Source organism: Ruditapes philippinarum, unplaced genomic scaffold (assembly GCF_026571515.1).
Source record: "Ruditapes philippinarum isolate M1 unplaced genomic scaffold, ASM2657151v2 ctg2711_1_1_1_1, whole genome shotgun sequence".
NCBI classification, from domain to species: Eukaryota; Metazoa; Mollusca; class Bivalvia; order Venerida; family Veneridae; genus Ruditapes; species Ruditapes philippinarum.
In genome coordinates, this window is record NW_026862106.1 from 15,709 (window position 1) to 38,166 (window position 22,458).

The 22,458-nt window shown below is 33.3% G+C and overlaps 1 protein-coding gene across 2 annotated transcripts; it reads right to left on the reverse strand.

Moving 5' to 3' along the window:
• Positions 1-528: 528 nt before the first annotated feature.
• On the reverse strand, positions 529-21,076 carry LOC132717943 (1-phosphatidylinositol 4,5-bisphosphate phosphodiesterase beta-4-like). Of its 2 annotated transcripts, none has more exons than XM_060701528.1 (5): positions 20,937-21,076; positions 12,900-13,011; positions 12,400-12,480; positions 4,140-4,205; positions 529-693 (listed from the first exon to the last, which is right to left on the reverse strand). In XM_060701528.1, the coding sequence occupies exons 2-5, from the start codon at positions 12,981-12,983 to the stop codon at positions 544-546; spliced, it is 381 nt and encodes a 126-aa protein (XP_060557511.1). In that variant the 5' UTR covers positions 12,984-13,011; positions 20,937-21,076; the 3' UTR covers positions 529-543. The 2 variants fall into 2 exon arrangements, with proteins under 2 accessions (XP_060557511.1, XP_060557512.1); XM_060701529.1 differs by lacking the exon at positions 20,937-21,076 and adding an exon at positions 20,058-20,192.
• Positions 21,077-22,458: the final 1,382 nt, after the last annotated feature.

Genomic DNA, 22,458 nt, shown 5'->3' on the forward strand with positions numbered 1-22,458 from the left:
ATTGCTAACTTTGCGCTGAACCTTAGAAACAGTCAAAGATTGCTATTTTTACACAAAACCTAAAGAAAACAACTTTATACTAAACCCTAGAAACAGTAACAGATAGTTAACTAAAGATTTAACCTTATAAGCAATCAAAGATAATTAACTTGTGGACATGACTTTTACCATTTAACTGTGACCATGTATTTTTGTCATAAAAGCTGCCTATCTAAATACATTCTACCTAAGGTCACATGTAAAGCTAATATGAAATAATGTGATTTTTATATTTTCCATAACTCAATCAAAGATTGTTAGTTTTGTTGAATTTAAGTCACACTGACACTATAAAGGTCAGACTGACTTTCCAGCTTAACAGGTTCCTGTTTATTATTTCAGACACAAGAAGGCACCTGAGTAGAACCACCAACAAATATAGTAAGATAGATAGATGAAATAATCGAAAGTATCTGACGAGATTTGAACTTACAGCAGTCAATAACCTTTACTACATTAAAGCTTTCCATACCAGTGTTTACAACAATAACTAATGTTTTCATTTCAGTGTGGTACCTTAGCTGTCTCAGGATCTCTTGCTATCATTGGTGTGTAATTGATATTCACAAAGTCCAGCCCACTACAGATGGTAACAGTTCGAGCTTCAAGTCCACCTGTTCCTTTCTGTTCCAAATCAATGATCACCTTAGGATCCTGAAATGATAAATGATTCAACTTTATATGCATATCTCAAAATACTAACAAATTCTTCCTGTCAAATTCTTTGAGTCGCAAGTATACAAAAATATCCCTCCCTTTACAGACTAGTAAACAATGTACCTTGCCTTGTCAAAATATTTCACTGTGACTGGTTGAATAGGAGAAAAGAATTTAAGTACAACATCTTAAAAGTTGTGTTTTTCTTAATAGCAAAAATTCGAGCATTACATGACTCCAAGTACAAACTTAGATAAACACATAACTTATGATCATTTCATATCCATCGATTATAACAATCGGTTCCCAATCAAAAAAAGAAAATGCAGTATAACTAACATTAAAGTTGAACAACTATCTTTAAAGACATTATTGTGCCTGCTACACAGTTCTGTTACTATATTCTCTATGCACTCATAATTCTGACTGAAATCCTACATGCAAGACAATTAAAGGTACTAAATTTGTTGATAAAACTCTGAAAAGAAAAAGGCAAGAACTGTAATTTCAAGAATAAATGTTGCTATGTAACACACTCTGATCTAATAGGGTAAAGATTCCTTTCTCAAGACAATATTTCTTATCTTGCCCCAAGCATGTTTATAGACATACAAACTGTTAAGTGCAGAGGTCTGACATCTTGTTCCTGCCCCTGAGCTGTATCAGAGAATAATGAAACTAATGTTGCTACATGGCCAATTACATTATAGCAATAATATATGACAATTAAACATACAACTATATGTCATGTTGTGTTGGTCAATTTGTCTAGGCTGGGAAAGGTAAAGGATTATTTATTCACATCACATCATGATAAATCCTGATATAGCAGACTAGCATATAGCAATCATCTTATTTACTATATATATAAATCCTGTGATGGTAGACCAGTCTAATTATTCACATCCATTATCCAAATATTTAGATATCCTGAATGGCTGACCAGTCTAACAGTCTATAATCTGATGATTTATTCTGGCAACATGATTTCAAATTAACGAATTAAATGCAAGAATTAACTACTGTGAAAAACTTAGTCAGAACAGAAAGAAAATATCTTCGAAAGTATCAGAATTAGTTTACAGTCTGTTTTAGACAGATCGCTCACCTATTTTGATTCATGCTGGAGAAGGGTAAAGCCAGTAATGGAACCTACCAGTACTGAGCAATAAGAGTGAAATTTCTTGCTAAAAAAAACAGGCTTGCCCCCCAAAAGTGTTTGAACCCATGCAGAAAATGATTCTTAAGATTACTGGTCCAATGCATTCACCACTTGGTCAAGCTGCAATTTGCAGCATCCTGGACATGGTCTCACTTAGGTGAACATTTGAACCAAAATCATCATGAAAATCCTTAAAGGGATTTCAGATTTAAAGGGCGGATACAAAATTGCTAACAAATAGATTGACAGATGGATAAATAAACAGGGGCATAAAATAATAATACCCTTCATTGTTGTTTTATGAAGTACTGTAAGTCTAAAATATCAGGAGTTAGAAAGTACAAACAAGAAATCAATAATTGATTACAGTCAGGCATTTGCATAATATAAAATGAAATGGACTTGCCAATATAACTGTCTCACAATGGGTATGTACATTGTATATAAATGGTCAATTTTTATGAACTGAATCAAGAAGACTTTAGGACAGTTAGGAGACACTTAATCACCAACTTCAACTGAGCTTCACCTAAACAGCTGTGTATATTATTTAAGGAAATAATGTTACAAATTCCAATGACTGCACACATGGTCTTTCTATAGGCTTAAAGTTCAGATTATTAACACATGAAAAGTTGTTCTAAATTGAAGAAAAAGGTCTCCTAAGAGTAATTTAAAGATCTCAATATCTGGTGCATTAGGCTAAGAGGTGGCGAAAATTTAGTCCTTGGTGAAGTCAGGAACCATATTTCATAAGCACTACCTCTAAAGACTAGATTTTATCATGCAATGCTCCAAAAAACTCAATCGGCTAAAACCATACTATTTCATTATAACAAGTAGGCTATGTTTGCCTTTTCTCATTCGCCTTAGATCAATTGCTAGAAAAGGTTGTAACAGTTCAATTCAGAGATAAGTCATTTGATCACATAAGGGCAGTGCCATTTAAACCCAACATATATATACCAAAATGTACTTATAGAATTGTTGGCTAAATGTTAACACATCAACTATGGTCATTCTAGATACAGTGTATATTCCATTTTGTTGATTTCTTATTTGTCCTATAAGACGTGCAGACTACATATGTTTCCTCATTCTGCCACACATATTACTTGTTAAAGAGAAGCAGATGAGGGGAATTTGGATCTCTGTTTTGCGACACCAAAGGAATGGAAGAATAAAGGTAAATAACAAAGAATAAAAGTAAATTAAAATATAAATAACTTTTTAACTAAAAACAGAGAAAGAAAAATTACTAAAAAAATGCACATTACATAACATGGCCATGTAAACACAGTATTTCTGAGGATTGCCTTATAATGGACTAATTGAAATTCCATAAAATCAACAGCACTTTAACCCACAAAATTCTATTATTTTATCAATTAATTAATCTGACTAAATCAATTAGAAGATTGCACTTTCAAAACACTCTAATGCACAATGATGAATGTCAAAGTAATTTTGAGTGAAAATCAATAGATAAAAGGAAGTATAACATTCTTATATCAGGAAAATGTGCTCAATCCATCAACCTCTTGTTTTTCTGGGAAACAAAATTTAACAGAAAAGACAAATCTCTACATTATGGAAACATTCACAGTTTTATGAACAAGCAGTGAAATGGCCATCATGTGGAAATCTAGGAACATGTAAGCAGAGTTATCTTGAATTTTTCATTATGGAAAATTTGTCTCAATAAATGACACTTTATTACAATACTCAGCGTGCTGTAGTACTAGTATATAGTAGTACTATATACAAGTAGTACAAGTATAAATGTATGTATTTTCCTTTTGTTCCTTATCAACGCCAGTTAAACATAATGAATCTGTAATACTAATGTACTTTCCAGAACATTTCCAACAACACAATGACCAATCTACCCACCAAGGCTAAAGACTAGCTTTTGATCATAATGATTTTTATCATTTTATTTTCGTAAAAGCCTTTGACCAATGACCTCATGTCAAGATCAACCTCAACATCAAATCTTAGAACTGTAGGCCAAAGTATTCTTAATTATTCATGGGTCAAGGCAACAGTTGCCTTGACCTTTGCTTATTGCTACTTTTGAAATGGTGTGAATTTTCATAATACTTGTTTAAGATTCAATATCTAAATTAGTGTTTTGCCTGCGTTAAAGTTTTCCCTCTATAGGTAGTGATTGCAACAACAATCAAGGTCACAGTAATCTAAAAGTTTTAACCAACTAACCCACCATAAATCACTGTAGGTTTTACAGAACTAATAACTTTAGTGTAAATTATCTACTTACATTAATCTTGGGAGGCAGGCCCAATCTGATATCATTCACCTGTGAGATCTCCAATACCTGGCCTTCCTGAAAAACAGCAAAAATATACAATAGTAAGTGGGTCCTTATATAAGACACAGTCCAGGCAATAATATCATAGTTTATACCATTTCAAAGATCTTAACTCTTAATCTTCCAGTCAATTAATTCAGCAGATCAAATAATTTTAGCTTTCTTCTACAGTATGATCAAATACTCAATTCTATTTGTGTTTGATCAAAATTGCCAAGCACAGCAGATGTCACTAAACCTTCCATCAGTTCTTCGATTTTTACACAGTACCATGTAAGAAATATCTCTAAAGTTTTGGCAAAATCTGCCCTACAGCTGTGAGGGAAGATTTTGTCATTTTAGGTTTACTTTTGTATTTTTGGTTGGGTTTGAAGTCACACAGACTGTAATGGTCATAAGGTAACTTGTGGAGGAAGACCTCAGGTACCCTTTCATGCATCAAAGTACATGTAGAACCATCAACATTCTGAAAGTGTGCTGGACAGCTTCCTTATATGAAAGAATTTTATCAGAATTCTACACAAAGTTATTTATGCCTCTGATAGCCATCTTATGTCATGTTAAGACTTACCACCTTGATGGCCCTTAAGATATCATTTTCATTATTAGCTTATTACAAACATTGTTTCATAAAAATCTGCCCAACAATTGTGAAAACGCTGTTTAAAGCTTACTCCTATTTTAAGGTCCGACACCAGCAGTATCATGTAAACACCATTCCTATTGACCTTTGTCAAAACAATCAAGTTGTTCATGTCATGCCCATTTTAATTTTTTGTTCAGCTGACCATTAATGAATTTGGCTACAGGACCACCTGAGGATCATTTCTATTGAGGTTTATTAAAATCTACAGTGAAATTTAGGAGATTTTACAGCTTATTTCTTTTCTTTTTTTTCACAATCATGTGGTTCAAAGAACAGAACAAATTTCTCTTATTTGTACAGAACCACCAAAGAATCAATATAAGAGTTTCGACAAAATTTGATGTTTAAGCTTATTTCTATAATTAGCTGTAAGCTTATTTCTATAATTAGCTGTAGTTCAAAGCAAAGGAATGATTTTAGATTTTATATATTTTGTAAAAGACCACCAGTCCTGAAGATCATTCTTGTTGAGTTTCATTTAGAAAACACCAAACAGTTAAGGAGGAGATGTAATTATAAACTATTATTTTCATCAAGATTAGCACAGCCTTTAAGTATTATGTTATTTAACATATTTTATTTTCTATTTTTAGCTCTTGTAGCCTGGATCACTGGCAAGTTGTGTTGGTTGAGCTAAACATAATGAACATAACTACTTTCTCTTACATTTCTCTCAATATCCAAATATTAGATACCCAGAGAGTATATTTCATTTCTAATCTAAACAATTGATCAGATCAAAGCAGTATAAAAACATATGTTCACACTGTCTGTTTATCAGGTATATAAAAGTAATCGACATTTATTACTTACCCAAATATAAGATCAAGGGTTTTTCAGTATGCAAACTTTCAGTTTGATCTGTATGACGCTGGATATTATATAGTGCAATTTATCACTATTTTTGAAATAAAACATTGAAAAAGTAAAGAATTTATACTGTTTGACTTTTGACCTTCAAAGATGACCTTAACCTTGACCCTGCACAGTGGCAGAATGATTTTGCTCATGGCCTTGTAAAGGTGAAAATTTGGGCCAAGTTTAAAGAAAATCTTTAAAGGGGTATTGGATTTATAGAGTAGACAAAAATTGTCTAATATCTGACCTTTGAACTTCAAGGGTGACTTTGACCTTGAGTCTGCACAAAGGTGGCAAGGGTTCCTCACATCAACTTTTCTAGGTCAACATTTAAGTTTGAAGAAAATCCTTCAAGGGCTTTATAGAGTGGACTTGATGGGATATGGACGGACTGACCAATGTAACAAGTGATTCCAGTATAGCCCCCACAACATTATATAAGGGGGTAAAATGATAATTTCATGACTACTTCAACGTAAATCATATTGATGGATGTCAAAATTGATGAATGTTTTATTATTATATTTTTATTTTTTCAGCATCAATGTTTACAAACAGAATTTATTTTAGTTCAATTCTGTAGAAAGCTATAAGCTAAAGATAACCTGTACTGAGCAATGAGTGAAAAGTTTCTTGCTCAAGGAAACCACTGCTTGCCCCTGACAAGTTAAAACCCACACATCTAGTGATCCCTAGATTGCTAGTCTTGATGTGTTAAGCACTTGGCCATGCAATCCACAATGTGAATTAACATATTCAAGAAGAAACTAAATATGTGTTAATATGTGTTTTAAATCAGATAAAAAATATGCCAATTAAAAATTCTATCATTCATAAACATTTTATTTTTCTTATCTTACACAAATAATGATGGGAGATTGTACTTAGCTGGATAATGATGCATACACTATGTAGAAAGTGTTTCATTTTCAAATATGAAAAAAAAAGATCCATAAGTCACTAAGGTAGTTAGAAATGTCCAAATCTGGTAAAGGACTGTGTAAATGGAAGCTTCATAGCTCTTACCTTGAGGGTAAAAACATTTTTCCTAGTTCTGTCTTATTTTTCTGCTGTTTTCTGACTAATCAGTTACATAAGATCTAAGTTTGTTTTACTTAAGATCTAAGTTTGAGTTACTTGAAGTTGATCATTTATCCATAATTTGCTAAGCCTAACAGAAATACAAATCAAGCAAGTCTCTTTTTATTTATGTTGACTTTTCTAGCCTATCAGGATTATTTTTGGCAAATCCATGGCAATTTTGTTTACAGATTGATTTCTTTTGTAATTAACAAGTTTTAAAGATGTATTTTATCAGATAACAATGTTTACACAACCTGGAAAGTCTGGCAGTTACCAGGGGAAATATCATTGAATATTAACAAGTAAACAATATAGGTCAGAGATTCTTACCTACAATAATAAAGTTACATCTGACAGACATAAAACAGCTGCATTTATCTAAAATAATAATATTATACTGAAGATATGTAAAAAATTCATGCTACTGATATGGAATTCCACAGATAAGCAAAAACTTTGTTGAATACTTCTTTGGATGGAAGATCATTCGCATATAATTTAAGAATCAGTATTGAACTGTCCATGGACTAAGATCTTTTAGTAAACCTTTGTTATGGACTGGCCAGTGAAAATTTTATGCCCCCACTATAGAGGGTGGGGGGGGGGACTTTAGATTTACCCTTGTCCATCCATCCGTACAAACCCAGAGCTACTTGTGTGACTTGGAGAACAATGGGTAACAGTAAATTCTCTTTCATTACTTGTGTGTCTTTTTTAAGCCTTGTGTGACTAAAAATGGCCAAAAAGATCAAAGGAAAAGTCACATAAGTACCATTTTGTGAGTACATCCGTCCGTCCGTCCGTTCACTTTTTGTGTCGCACATAGCTAAAAAAGTAATTGATCTAGAGTTATGAAACCTTACAGAAATGTTGATCAGCATGTGAAGTTGTGCACCTGGGTATTTTCATGTGGATATATTTAGTATTTTTAGAGTTATTGCCTTTGGTTAGTAAAATTTGCAATTTTCAACTTGTGTCGCATGTAACTAATAAAGTATTTGACCTAGAGTCATAAAACCTTTCAAGAATGTTGCTCAGCATGTGTAGTTGTGCACCTGGGTATTTTCGTATGGATATTTTTAGTATTTTTAGAGTTATTGCCCTTGACTTAGTAAAAAATTCCAATTTTCAACTTGTGTCGCACGTAACTAAAAAAGTATATAACCTAGAGTCATGAAACCTTACAAGAATGTTGCTCAGCATGTGTAGTAGTGCACCTGGGTATTTTTGTGTGGATATTTTTAGTATTTTTAGAGTTATTGCCCTTGACTTAGTAAAAATTTCAAATTTTCAACTTGTGTTGCACGTAACTCAAAAAATATTTGACCTAGAGTCATGAAACCATGTTGATCAGCATGTGAAGTTGTGCATTTGGGTATTTTCATGTGGATATATTTAGTATTTTTAGAGTAATTGCCCTTGAATTAGTAAAAATTTCCAATTTTCAACTTGTGTCACACGTAACTCAAAAAGTTTATGACCTGTAGGCCTGAAAGTTTACAAGAATGTCAGCATGTGCACTTATGCACCTTGGGGTTTTCTTGTGGATTAATTCAGTATTTGTAGTATTTGCCCTTTACTTAATAAAAGATTTTTAGTTTTCAACTTGGGCACATGTAGCCAAAATAAAATTTGACCTAGAGACATAAGATTGACAAATCGGTGTAGTGTGGGGGCACCTGTGTCCTATGGACACATTTCTAGTTTATCCTTTATTTGACCAAACTGACCCCTTAAAGTGTTGATGACTTTTGGCTTAATTGTGTCCATCATAATAATTTGTCACTAACAATTAATCACTAGACCATGGCTAACCTTTTTAGAATTCTTTACAGATTCTGCAGTCTACCCTGTTTACCTTAACCATTCATGTCATCATATGCATTTGCAAGTAGTTACAATAAGCCTACTTTTATTAATCTATTATAGGTGTTTTACATGTCAACTATCCAGACTTTGCTATATAATCTGTAATGGATTCATTATTTTGCTTATTTCTTTTTAATTGATATATATTTTTTGGTTCGTCTTTTCTTAGTAAAAGCACTGTATTTTTTTGCCATAAAAATCGGCACAGTCCGTACAGCGCATTTTCAAATCCGTGTCGTACACCAACCATTCACGGACCTGCTTCTATTTTTTATTAAATTTTCTCTCTGGTCTATTCTTTTCATTCTTTTACTGCTGTTCTGCGCGCACCCCTGATGTTTTTCCTAGGTTTGGCACCTTTAGCGACACCATTTTGTATATGTGCAACTTGGATTAAAGTGGGACAGTCAGACCGATCTGGAATATATATAGAAATTGTCGGACCTAATCAAAATTTATCGGACATGTCTGTTGGACAGATATATTTTGGGAAGTCTGGTCCCTGGCAGAAGAGTGTGATTTCTTGATCAATCACAACAAAATGACCTGCAATGTCCAGAAATCGAACCAGGGTTGCCAAATTCACTGTCCAACACTCTACATATTGACTCAGGTTGCCTGATTCACAGTCTAACACCATATTGGATGAATACCTCAATTCTGTAGAAAAACTGTAACAAATTTATATCCTAAATTGAACAAAGATCTGAGAGGATAAATTTTACCAAGATTCACTGCAATCAATAGAATAGTAAAAGCAGTTGTGTTGTAAGGCATTAAAACAGCCAGGCACTAGATTATAAAACAGGGAATATCTGGTTAAAACTTCATGTTATACTAGCTGGCATCAATACTTTATTCTACAAGAAAGTGTTCTGACTTCTTTGAAGGAACAAAAATTCTACACAGAACAACTGGTACTGATTCTTTGTGTAATTTTTTTCACTACTGTATACTGTAACTGTTGCTCCTTAAAATAAAAGAATCAACACAAACATTATACCATGAAGTACATTCCTACAGTTTTATTAATTAAAACATACAATGTTTTAACCCATAAAATCATATACATGCAAGTCCTGACCCATATCATGATTATGATCTGAGTGAACAATGGCAATTTTAAGCTACATGTATTCTTCTTACATAAATGCTGTTGTTTTTCATATAGACATTACAGCAGTAAAAATGACCTTTAAAACTGCAGCATTATATTTTGTTCCCGAATGTTTTATACTGTTTATGTACAATTTTCATATGTGTTTTAAAACAGAAACATTCTAATTGTATGTTACCAATCTGATGTGTTCCCCTCAAGTTTGCTGCTACTGACACTGTATAAAAATATTACCTAAGCCAGTTCTTTCAACTTTCATTAAGCTAAATGAGACTATTAAGACAAGTTCAAGCATCAGACAGTAAAGGTTCTATATTCCCTAGGAGAGAGTTTCATCTCATAACAGGGACTTTATGATGTCCAACAAAATCACTAATCATTGAAGCAGTTAAATTGTCAGGTTCTTAGATCTACAACATGATATATTCTGATAGGGAAAACATGAAACTTGTCAGATACCATACTTTATTACATTAAAACACACCGTGTGTATTACTTTCTACAGTAAATCTGAACTACCAATTGCATTGCCTCAAGTAAATCTTTTTATTGATTCAAATATAATTAACTTTATCATATATTCAGAAATTCTCACATTCAGAAATTCTCACATCTCAGATGTACATTATGAGAGGCTTTTTTAATTCCAGACAAATGTAGTAAACGAAGGGGCTGTGTGCTAATGACAACAATAATCATGCTTATTATCTAGTCCAGTTTGGTGCATTCCCATTAAATATGCATCCAGTAAGCTGTTGAAACATTTAATCTAAATAACATTCAGAATAACTACATGTATATACAGGATAGAAGTAGTATATACAGTAAACAACTTAAAAGCATTTTTGCAAAAACTGAAAATCTGCGTTCATTTAAGACACAAAACCAGAACAAACTACATTGTATACAGAAAATTGGGACACACTGCTGTCAAACTGGGACAAAAAGTCATTTTTCTTTCTCTTTTTTCCAGTATGTGAACAAGTGTTTACGCAGAACAACCCAAAAAGTTCAGAGATATGCAGTATTGATCATTTCATGCAAAAATTTAAGAAATAGACATAATTCTAAGGAATGGCAGTCTGAAGGCACCCCTAAAAAATTAACTTATTGTTAAGAAGATAAAAGGATATCAATAGAAACATTTCCACATATGTTAAATGCAGACATACAGGATATATTGATTATCTTGCTTAACAATACAAACAAGCCGACCAGAAAATGATTCTAAAACAATCTGTGTACAACAGAAGACAATGCTTATGTTACAAATGACTGAATAGGTATTTAACATTTAAAAGGCTGTTTAGGAAAACAAATCAATTATTCTTATTGTGGTAAGTTTATCACCAAGTGTATTTTTACTAATAAGATAATATATCAATACAGAGATACAGATGCAACACCTGCACACAAGTGAAGGAAATTTAAACAACCAAACTGTATGTTTTCTTATGTCCTAAAACAAGCAAATTCTGTGAATGATATACAGTCGACTCCGGTTATAACGAACTCACTGGGACATTAAAATATCGTTCGTTATATCCGAAGTTCGCTAAAAGCGAAGTAGCAACCACTTGCTGACTTGTTTGGATTGGGAAATTTGCCGTGAAAAAGCCATACTTTTCACTGGTTACCTGTGTAACCGGTATTTTACTAAAGCGGTTATTTAATGCTTATTTAATGCGGGGCATTTTATTGAACAATATATTATGTACATGGTACATGTATTTATTCATGTATTATTTGTCTATAAAGTGCTTACCATTTGTATTCTTTTGCTAATTGTTTATTATCGTTTGGTTTATATTGCAAACAAAAACAATCGATTATTTGGTAATTATCAGGTATTTACATCAATCAACTGAGGGTGCGAAATACAAATTTCCGTAACAAGTAGGAAATTATGTTGTGAGAACATTTTATCAAAATCTTTATTCCCTGAAGCCATAACTAACCTGTACAATCATTCGATTGTATAATTATCGGATAGCGTTATTCATGTACTGATCCTAATTGAGCGCATCCCGATATTTCAATTATAACTGTTTGTTATAACCGAGGGAATTTACATGCTTTTCGTCATTTGGGGCTTGAAAAATAGTTCGTTATAGCTGAAAATTCGTTATAAGCGAGTACGTATTAAGCGATGTGATTTGATATAAAATAAAGAAGGTATCGGCCAGGGATGTCAGATTTAGTTCGCTATTAACGATAATTCCTTATAAGCGAGTTTGTTATAAGTGGAGTCGACTGTATATTCAGAACTTTTTAACATCAGAAATTGGTAAAATGTGCATGTAATGCCAAAACAATGTAAACAAGAGCGATCGGTGGCCACCTGATGATGATGATCATGACAAGCTGAGTTATTAACGTCATTTTCTTGAAGATCCAGGTGAAACCGGTAGATATTTTACTTAAATTATTACAATAGATTATAGTTTTGCTAATAAATAATAAGGTAAATTAGAAAGGCATCACATCATTTTCCCCCCACAATTTTCATCCGCATTGTTTGAAACTTTACATTTTGTATATATATTTTAGCTTGTGATAGGGGGGGTCCTTTTATATGAATGTTTAAGACTGCCTATGCACTATAACATATTGATGGACAATTTATATCATGTTACCTTGCCATCACTTTTCCAGTAGATAAAGAATCCATTCTCATCAACCTTCACCAAGCAACACGATTCTAATGATGAACATTCCTATAATTATATAAACAATTGGTTGTTAAACATCACTTATTTTAGTCTCACATAACAGGTTGTGATTGAAGTTTAATACAGAACACAACTTTTATTGCCCTTTAATCCTTATAACATGGTTAATGTCACATTCTAGCATTAAATATTAAAGCGACTTTAATCACACAGCCAAGGGAACTCCTTTAAAAAATGTCTAAACATAGAATTACAATTAACCTCAGTCATTGGCTGCCATTGATGAAAATTCAAATTACCTGTATAGATAAATAGGTAAGTAAAGCTCTAGAAGCTAGTTTCAATGGAAAAATCCAGACAGATTCAACAAGTTCTAAAGATTTGCACCCCTGACAACAGATGGGTACATAAGCATTCAAATAATCATCATCAAGAAAACAAACCCAAGTAATAGTAAATCTTACCTCATCCCATCGTTCAAATATATCTCCTTTTTGTAGTCGCTCCGGTACAGGAATACGCCACTGGAAGTCGAAGGCTTTGGCCATTCCAGAGCAGTACACATCACATTAGCTCCTGTAATATTTTCAAATACATTAAAGTAAACTTTTGCTGCCAATTATTTCAATGAAGATCCAAAACACAAACATGAAAATCAACAAAAGCAAGTATCAAAATAAAAATAAACAAACCAATTGTTCAATAGACAAAAATTATTGAATTTAAAGTAAAGACCTTTTTAGAATTAAACTGGTCAAAATTTAGTTAAATATATTATGTACAAACAATAACAAGAAGATCAGTGATAACATGTGTTGCCTGATCATTTTTTTATAGCCATTTAAGCAGTTGAACCGAGGGAGCCATTTAAGCAGTTGAACCGAGGGAGCCATTTAAGCAGTTGAACCGAGGGAGCCATTTAAGCAGTTGAACCGAGGGAGCCATTTAAGCAGTTGTACCGAGGGAGCCATTTAAGCAGTTGAACCGAGGGAGCCATTTAAGCAGTTGAACCGAGGGAGCCATTTAAGCAGTTGAACCGAGGGAGCCATTTAAGCAGTTGAACCGAGGGAGCCATTTAAGCAGTTGAACGGAGGGAGCCATTTAAGCAGTTGAACCGAGGGAGCCATTTAAGCAGTTGTAACGAGGGAGCCATTTAAGCAGTTGAACCGAGGGAGCCATTTAAGCAGTTGAACCGAGGGAGCCATTTAAGCAGTTGAACCGAGGGAGCCATTTAAGCAGTTGTACCGAGGGAGCCATTTAAGCAGTTGTACCGAGGGAGACATTTAAGCAGTTGAACGGAGGGAGCCATTTAAGCAGTTGAACCGAGGGAGCCATTTAAGCAGTTGTACCGAGGTAGCCATTTAAGCAGTTGAACCGAGGGAGCCATTTAAGCAGTTGAACCGAGTTGCGAGGGAGCCATTTTAAGCAGTTGAACCGAGGGAGCCATTTAAGCAGTTGAACCAAGGGAGCCATTTAAGCAGTTGTACCGAGGGAGCCATTTAAGCAGTTGAACCGAGGGAGCCATTTAAGCAGTTGAACCGAGGGAGCCATTTAAGCAGTTGAACCAAGGGAGCCATTTAAGCAGTTGAACCGAGGGAGCCATTTAAGCAGTTGTAACGAGGGAGCCATTTAAGCAGTTGAACAGAGGGAGCCATTTAAGCAGTTGAACCGGAGAACCATTTAAGCAGTTGTACCGAGGTAGCCATTTAAGCAGTTGAACCGAGGGAGCCATTTAAGCGGTTGAACCGAAGGAGCCATTTAAGCAGTTGTACCGAGGGAGCCATTTAAGCGGTTGAACCAAGGGAGCCATTTAAGCAGTTTAAGCAGTTTCACTCAAATTCCATTAGAAGTGTAAGAGAAGAAGTCTAGCCAAAAACATAAATTAAAGAGTCTTCAAAAATCAATGAACTGGAAAAAGCCAACAATGTGCCCAACTAGAATTGGTACTTATCATTCCTGCGAAGTTGAATGATATTGCACCAGTAGTTTTTGAGGAGAAGTGCAGACAACTTTTACTGACAGATGGACAGACATTTGACATCACAACTCTGAAGCAGTCAACACACAAACCTAAAACATTGTACCATTTGTTTCCTTCCTAACTGCTTTGCAAAAAAATATCAATCCTAAAACACTAAAATTCACAACATTTTTTAAATTAATATACATGTATGTCTTAGCTCACCTAAGTACATTGTAAAATCAATGGCCTGTACATTGTTGATATGCTCAAAATGAGAACATTCTATATTTCATTGGAAGACAAGACTTTCAATTCATACAAACTAATTAATGAAATGCAATAAATTACACAAGACAAATTTATACACATTTGTAGAACATAATTTTTATCCAGGAAAGGAACATACATGATTATTTCTCAATAAATACTGTTCTTTCTGTGTTTTCTTTACCATAACTTTCTAATTTCTAAACTAACATCTTTTTTCAAAAACTGTAATAATTATTGAATGTAACATTTGAGGAGATCAAGGCCAAGGGGTTATTACTTCAGACCATTCACTGTCATAACCAGCTCTGTATTATATAATATTAATGATATAATAAAAGAAATCAATAAAACTCTTGAGTGGGGAAAAAGTGTCAAACTCAAACTAGAATATTGAGACCTGACAGTCACTGCTATCTAAGTCCATAAATTCTTTAGCAGAAATTATCCATCAGACCATATAATGGTAGTATTGACTGGGATATCTCTACTTGACAAGTTATGATTACAAACCAATACACAATGGTAACAAATTATTTGGGTAATATCCAATATTCTTTTAGACTCACAATAGGAAGACTGACCCAGATTTAAGACAGTGTTTTTCCTACTGATGTTCATAATCTTAAGTAGGCCTCCATTCAATACTTTACTCAACCAAGTCAATACTTTACTCAATCAAGTCAATACTTTACTCAACCAAGTTAATACTTTACTCCAACCAGAGTCAATGCTTTACTCAACCAAGTCAATACTTTACTCCAACCAGAGTCAATGCTTTACTCACCATAAATATATTAAATTAGAGCAGATTGTCTTGTTGAATAATTTATTTAATGATGGACAGTTGTGTTAAATCCTTTAGTAAGAATAGATAAACATGAATGTTGTAAGTGCCATGATCACAATACACAACCTTCATTACTTACAGATCAAAGGTAACTGCTCTTAGTGCAGGAATTTTGATGAAAGTATTAACTTCCTCCGAAAATAAACAAAAGAAAGTAGTTCAGTGATAATGAATGGATTTATACATAAAATAATGACCTAAACAAAAACACAAGCTCCTTTAAGGATGACCTTCACATTTACATTTATCACAGTCTATTTATATTTCTCAAAATCTTAGAAAACTGCTTATTATCAGACTTCCCGAAAGTTAAAAAAAAAGTGTCAGACATTCCGTCTGACAAACCATGAAAATCTGTCGGACCGAAATGAAATCTGTCAGACTGAATGAAATTAATCAAAATCAAAGGAAACCTTGTGTTTGTATTTCTAAGACACTTTTCGGTTTTAATTTTTTCGCCTTAAAAATCGGCACAGTCCGTACAGCTCATTTTCACATACTCCCTGTCGTACACCAAAGATTCACGGTCCTGCTTCCATTTTTCATTAAATTTTATCTCCGGTCTATTCTTTTCATTCTTTAACTGCTGTTCTGCACACTCCTCTGACGTAGATTTTCGTTTTTTCCCAGGTTTAGCACCTTAAGCGATGCCATTTTGTATACATGCTACTTGGATAAAAGCCGGACAGTCGGACCGATCCGTAATAAAAAATGGTCGGACCTAATCAAAATTTATCGGACATGTCCGTCGGACCGACGTATTTCGGGAAGTCTGTATTATGTCCTTAATTTCAAACTTCTTAAATGAATGAAACATTAGCTATATATGACAAGATATTTCATATCAACTGATGGAGAACTTCTTTAGTGCTCTAAATCATAAAATGAAAGTTTTAAAGTCATTTACTTTTCACTACAAGTTGGCTCCAGGCATCAAATTCAAATCTTCTTTTGGTAATTGTTCTGTAACGAATTTATTGTATGTTTCCGCAGAAAGTGTTTTAAAAATCTGTTCTAAAAAGTCTTAAGATATATGTCTTATCCCATGCTGAAATCATACAGTTGCATTTGTAAACTCAATAACGAAACAATGGCTCTAATCTTGACCTCAGAGACTTTCATTAACTTTTCCATTACACACATCCCAGCAACATCCCAGAAATATTCACATCTATTTGAGGAACAGAATAGATAAAGTGATTTAATCTAAACAATACTGACAGATGATAAGAGAAACAATGCCCCTTAAAAATGTCAATAACAAAATGGAAAAGTGAATGTAAAAATTAGCTACCAATAGAACTAGGACAATCATCACAGCTAATAAGATCTAAAACGAGCTTAATAAATAAAAGAAAGTGGACATTAACAGAAGAATATATGGTTACTGTGATCTAATAGAATGAGAGGTGGCACGATAGCTCAGTTGGTTAGACCACTGACTGTCACTCCTGAGGTTCCGTGTTTGAACCCAGGTTAATCCTCGCGTGTATCAGTGCTTTACACTGGGCATGTAAAAGAACCAAGGGATCTATTCAATATGAGCTAGGGACTGGTTCCTGGACTCCCTTGTATCTCATAGCTGTCTCTAGAGTCTGTTGAGGTAAGGACCCTACTGGAAATAAGTGCTTGCACTTTCGTAGGTTATCCTTGACCATGTCTAAAGAAAATCAATCAATCAATCAATGAATAAAAAAATATCACTCAAGTCAAAACACATCCACAAGTGGAAGCCAAGCTTAACTTTTTCTTATTTCTGAACCAAAACATCAAAAGAATAATATTGCAGTTAAAAATTCTTCAAAAAAATATTGTTCCTTGTACAAAATAGAATTAAAATTTTGTAGTTAACCTTGGCAGTCCAGGTAATTTACAGATCAAGGTCATACATGATGTACTTGAAATATTCAACATTTCAGTGATGTTTTGTCCTAGTATGAATCAAATCAGTTCAGAATCATCATTGTTAACAGGCTAGAGAGATTTCTGTTTAAACTTAGCAATATTAGTGCCCAAAAATGATTGTAACAAAATTGTATGTCTCCATATGTACTCTTTTGCATTTAACTGCAATCTGTGTCAGGTATTCATGGTAGCAATTCATCTTAATCAATTGTCAGACAATTTATAGTATCAAAATGTTGCAAAAAGCATCAATGTTGAAAATTAATCTTCTGAAAATTTATCCGCATCTCTTCTATACATTGCTTATGTCAACTGCTCAGAACCATACATGAATACTTTTATGTAAACCAGGTCAATCAGTGACAATGTTTAACCCCTGGGAAGCAGCATGGGTAAGTCATCCCTTATATAAAATAAACCACAGAACCATACATGAATACTTTTATGTAAACCAGGTCAATCAGTGACAATGTTTAACCCCTTGGAAGCAGCATGGGTAAGTCATCCCTTATATAAAATTGGTTTATACATGTTTGGATATCAGCTTCTGAATTTTTCAGCCACACAATTATTTCTTCAAAGATTGTTTATGTGTCAGGGTCCCATCAGAATTCAGATAAGAATGACAATTTAAACATTAATTTTAATATTGCTTAAATATTCAGGCCAAATTTACAGCTATTGAGAAAGACATCAGGGTGGTTAATATAGCAACAGGTATACAATATAATTAAAGCAGTATTAAAAATTTTAAATCTGCTTGATTGCTTATTCAATAGGCTTACAAAAGCCACTTAAACAGACATGGGTCCATCCTCTGGTTACATGGCTCAGCTTGAAGCTGTTAACAAATCATACTGAATATTTTAATACTAAATTTAAACACCTTATTAACCAAAAACTAAAAATAGATCGTAATAAACATGTATGATAATACTCTGATACACATTCTTTTTGCTTCAAAAAAGATGTTTCTTTTGAGTGAGACAAAAAAGCAGGAGGGCTGTCATATATGTACTACCTATAAAATCAATAGTTTTAGCAGTTTTTTCCCCTCTTACCAGCTATAACAGCCAAATCAATCTACCGGGCAACAAATACACCCACTTCAAGTTCATCATCAAAAGCAATTTTATTGGTGAAAATCAAACATGTTGTTGAGATTAAAGTCTGTTTACTGCTCCTTTTGTAATTTTCTATCAATATGCAAATAAACCCCTTTGAAATGTGTTTCAAACACAATTTCCAACACTCCAACTGTAGTAAACAATTTGTTCAAATAATTATTTAAATATTGTGTAAAAAATACTCCCATTATTGCTTTTTGATCTCCTACTGTACATGATTTGCTATTATGTTTATAATTTACATTTAAGACATTCAATTTTAAGCTGTCAGACAGATTCACTTTTTTAAGGATGAAAAATGGTATCATTAACATCAAGGAGCACTTCCAAACACAATTCTTGAAGGCATTTCAAACAATATTTACCATATCTAGTACAATCAACATTGGCCACTATTACCTTTCATAAACTTTTGGAAGTATAAAACATACTTATTATGTAATTGACTTAATAGCATACAATAAGTCAATCATGTTATACAATATAAGTAACCCTTAACTTTAAGTCTGCTGGGGGGGGGCAACATATTTTATCCAGACCATGCCACCAATGCAGACCAAGATCAGCCAGCACTATTCAGTCAGTAAATAAATTATAATTTGAAAATTCCCTAAAAATGAATGGTTCTGTCCAGATTGGATGATGGGCAAGTCCATTTAAGATATTTAACAGGATAAGGGTTGAATATTTTATGATAAAGGTACTACAAAACCTTTGTAACATATAATATTATAGTGCTTTCCAGAGAAATGTTGAGCTCTGTGGTGATGTGTAAGAATATTCTGTCCCCTAATCTTATACATGTATATAAATTTTAAAATGAATTACCAATTGATGCATATTGTCACCTAAGAAGTAATATATATATATAATTTTGTAGGATGACCCACCACTGCACTATGCGACACTAATGACTATGTGTTTGTTGTCTAAAATTCTGGACTAATATTGGATATGAAGCACACAGAAACATGTGCATTGACACTGATCTATTAAACTGCACATAAGAAAAAAAAATGGCAAATCTAATTGGAATATTATTTTAAGAAGCAATTAAACTTTCGGTTTGAATAAAAAGTAACATGTTAACATGAATATTACTACAACACAACGACATATTAAGGGTTGAAATATCATTAAATGAAAAAATACGGCAAAAAGGCATAAGTAAAGGATAACTTTATCAAGATTTGGAACTTTCACTAGAATTTTGAGAACATGTCCGTGGGCCCGGAGTTTAAAAGGGTCTGTTATTGACAGTACCACTTATATAAAGAAAAAATCATTGTAGTTATTTTTTTTCTTTGATGGAACATGGTTTCAAAAAATCTCACAAAAAGTGTGAATTTGCCAGATAATTAATCGCTGAAGCCTGATACAGATTTTAAGTGTATAAAGTCATGTAGCTTCCTCTCCATTTAAATATACTAGTTAGAGAGATAACTCTTGACACTTAATCACATATTTTTTGCAATATCTTAATCATCTTGAGTTTAAAAGATTGACCTACCTATAAACAAGTTTGGTTCAAAGACTTTAGGATAGTTGATACACAACAAAAATTAGTTATTGAAATGGAAACTTGTACTTCTTTAAGATCCAGAATGAGGTATACATGGCATGGTCTTTTTACTCCACAACAATAAAAAATTACTGAAAATAAATCAGCAACACTCATTTAGTTTACATGTTTTACCTTTTTATCTATTTTCTGTTCAAATTTTATCAATTTTTCAAGAATCTTTCTCAAGTTAGTGAGACAAAAACAACATTATGAAAGTTTTGAGAGGTAATTTGACACACATTTAAAAAAGCTTACTAAATTTAAAAATATGAAATAAACAGAGTGACTGACAGCATCTACCCTCATCTCAATCAAACAAACTTTCACAGGAGTACAATATACAATTTTAGTTCACATCTTTCTACAGGATTAAATTAAATCCCTATAGGAGTCTTGTCATGATAACCCTGTGGTCTAATATTAGTAGTCATGACTATCAAGTAACAAATGTTAAATTTTTGTCTCATTTTAAAATCTTTATAACTCATTCCTTAATGTTAATTATAAAAGAGACTTTTATATATAACGCTGGTCCATTAACACTTATCTTAATAATAAAAGGAACACTATGATCAATGGGTGCTTAATATCACAGAAATTTATTTCATTTACTAAACCAGTAAAAGTCGGCTACATTCCACTGCTATCATAATCTATAAATTTTCTCCTCCCAAAACAAAATGTTATCATACTCTAGTTGCACTGCACAGTAAAAAAAAATATCCACTACTGTTGTACTGAACCGTTGGCAAGAATGTGCCTGTTGCACAAAGCTTTACTTTCGTTTCTATGCATAGTTAATACACTATAAGGATTTCTGCATACCTATACAGCCTTAATCCATTCTCACACAGCGTTAATAAAATCCAAACACGCGGAATATTGAATTAAATTAACAATATATTACACACACATTTTCTCTCCCCCAGCCATTTTACCAATGCATCATTACGATGTTGACATAGGTGGCCAATCAGATCACCGCATTTTGTCATGTGATCAATTTTTCCCGCGATCTGCCAATCGACAGACTCAGCTTCCGAATCAATCGACAGGTGCCCTAATTTGACCTTAATTGAACGTGTAGGGTAATTGTAGGCTGTACACGCTGTACCAGTAATAAACGTGTCTTAAATTAACTAAACTGAAAATCAAATTATGGTTTAGACAATTAAATATCGGAAACAGATTAATTTAATGCATTTACATTAAACCAGTTAGCCTAAGGACGGTAACAGTACATATACGTATATTGACCCTGCTGGCTCATATACCAGTCACGATGCCCAAATATCATGTTAATAAATATATCGATATACTACAATTGTTATTATTATTATTATTATTATTATTATTATTATTATTAACAGAGACATAGATAATTATCTATGTCTCTGTTATTATTATTATTATTATTATTATTATTATTGAAACGTTCCGTTATTGATTGAATTCATTATACAGACATTTTCGATTGCTCACCTAAACACATTCAATTCTAAAAATCGGAAAGCTATAATTTATAAATCAACAATTTTCTTATCTTGTCGTTACTTTCCTAAATCGTCCTGTTTGTCCTTGTTTGGTGTAATGCATGTAGGCACTTTATAGGGTAGAATTGAATGGAAATATGTATAACATTACAAACTGATATTTTACGTATAATTAAAAAGCCTGTATGGTCCAATATGATCATTTAAGAAGTTTAAATTAGAATGTGTGCCCCTTTTGTGTAGATGCTTTTAAAAAATGAGATACGTTTACAAAAAGCCAGGGTGATAAATTTGCACCGGCCTTTATTAATCTACAAATAATCATGGAGCTAAATATATTTGTATATAATATCTATGAAATAATGCACAATAAACTAGTTGTGAATTTTTAATCATGTAGGGGAAAAAACTCATATTCATTACAGACAATGTGTTCAGAATTTACAGACAGACCAAAGCCATTCCATTGATTAACTTTTTAACCTTTTCCCTTATATAAGCGTGTTTCGACGGCTTTTTGCCCCCCCCCCCCTTTTGAGGCCTCAAACAGTGAAAAAATGCCCTATTTAGGCCCCAAACACTGTCTTTCGTTTGAGAAATGTTGTTAAAAAAAGTGACCATTTTTTCGGCGCCGTCCCCCATCCAAATATTACATCAGGGGGTTGCCAGAAGGGGGATGTGCCCCCTTCTGTTTGGGGGATTTGAAGTGGGGCGGAGTCCCCCTCATCGCCAAGAAAATTCTGGACTTGTGAGAGACTTAAAATGACACCCAGGTCGATCATTAGGTAGCGGGTAACCAACGCTGAAAAGCCTTTGACTCTATCTCAATCCATTGAGAAGTTGCAGCACTTTGA

What these genes read in the sequence shown, in the direction of transcription:
- LOC132717943 (XM_060701528.1), bottom strand. Translation starts at nt 12,983, where the DNA reads ATGGCCAAAGCCTTCGACTTCCAGTGGCGTATTCCTGTACCGGAGCGA. An exon ending in TATTTGAACGATGGGATGAG is followed by an intron (nt 12,481 to 12,899) that starts GTAAGATTTACT and finishes ATATAATTATAG; the next exon opens with GAATGTTCATCATTAGAATC. An exon ending in ACTGGAAAAGTGATGGCAAG is followed by an intron (nt 4,206 to 12,399) that starts GTAACATGATAT and finishes GCTGTTTTTCAG; the next exon opens with GAAGGCCAGGTATTGGAGAT.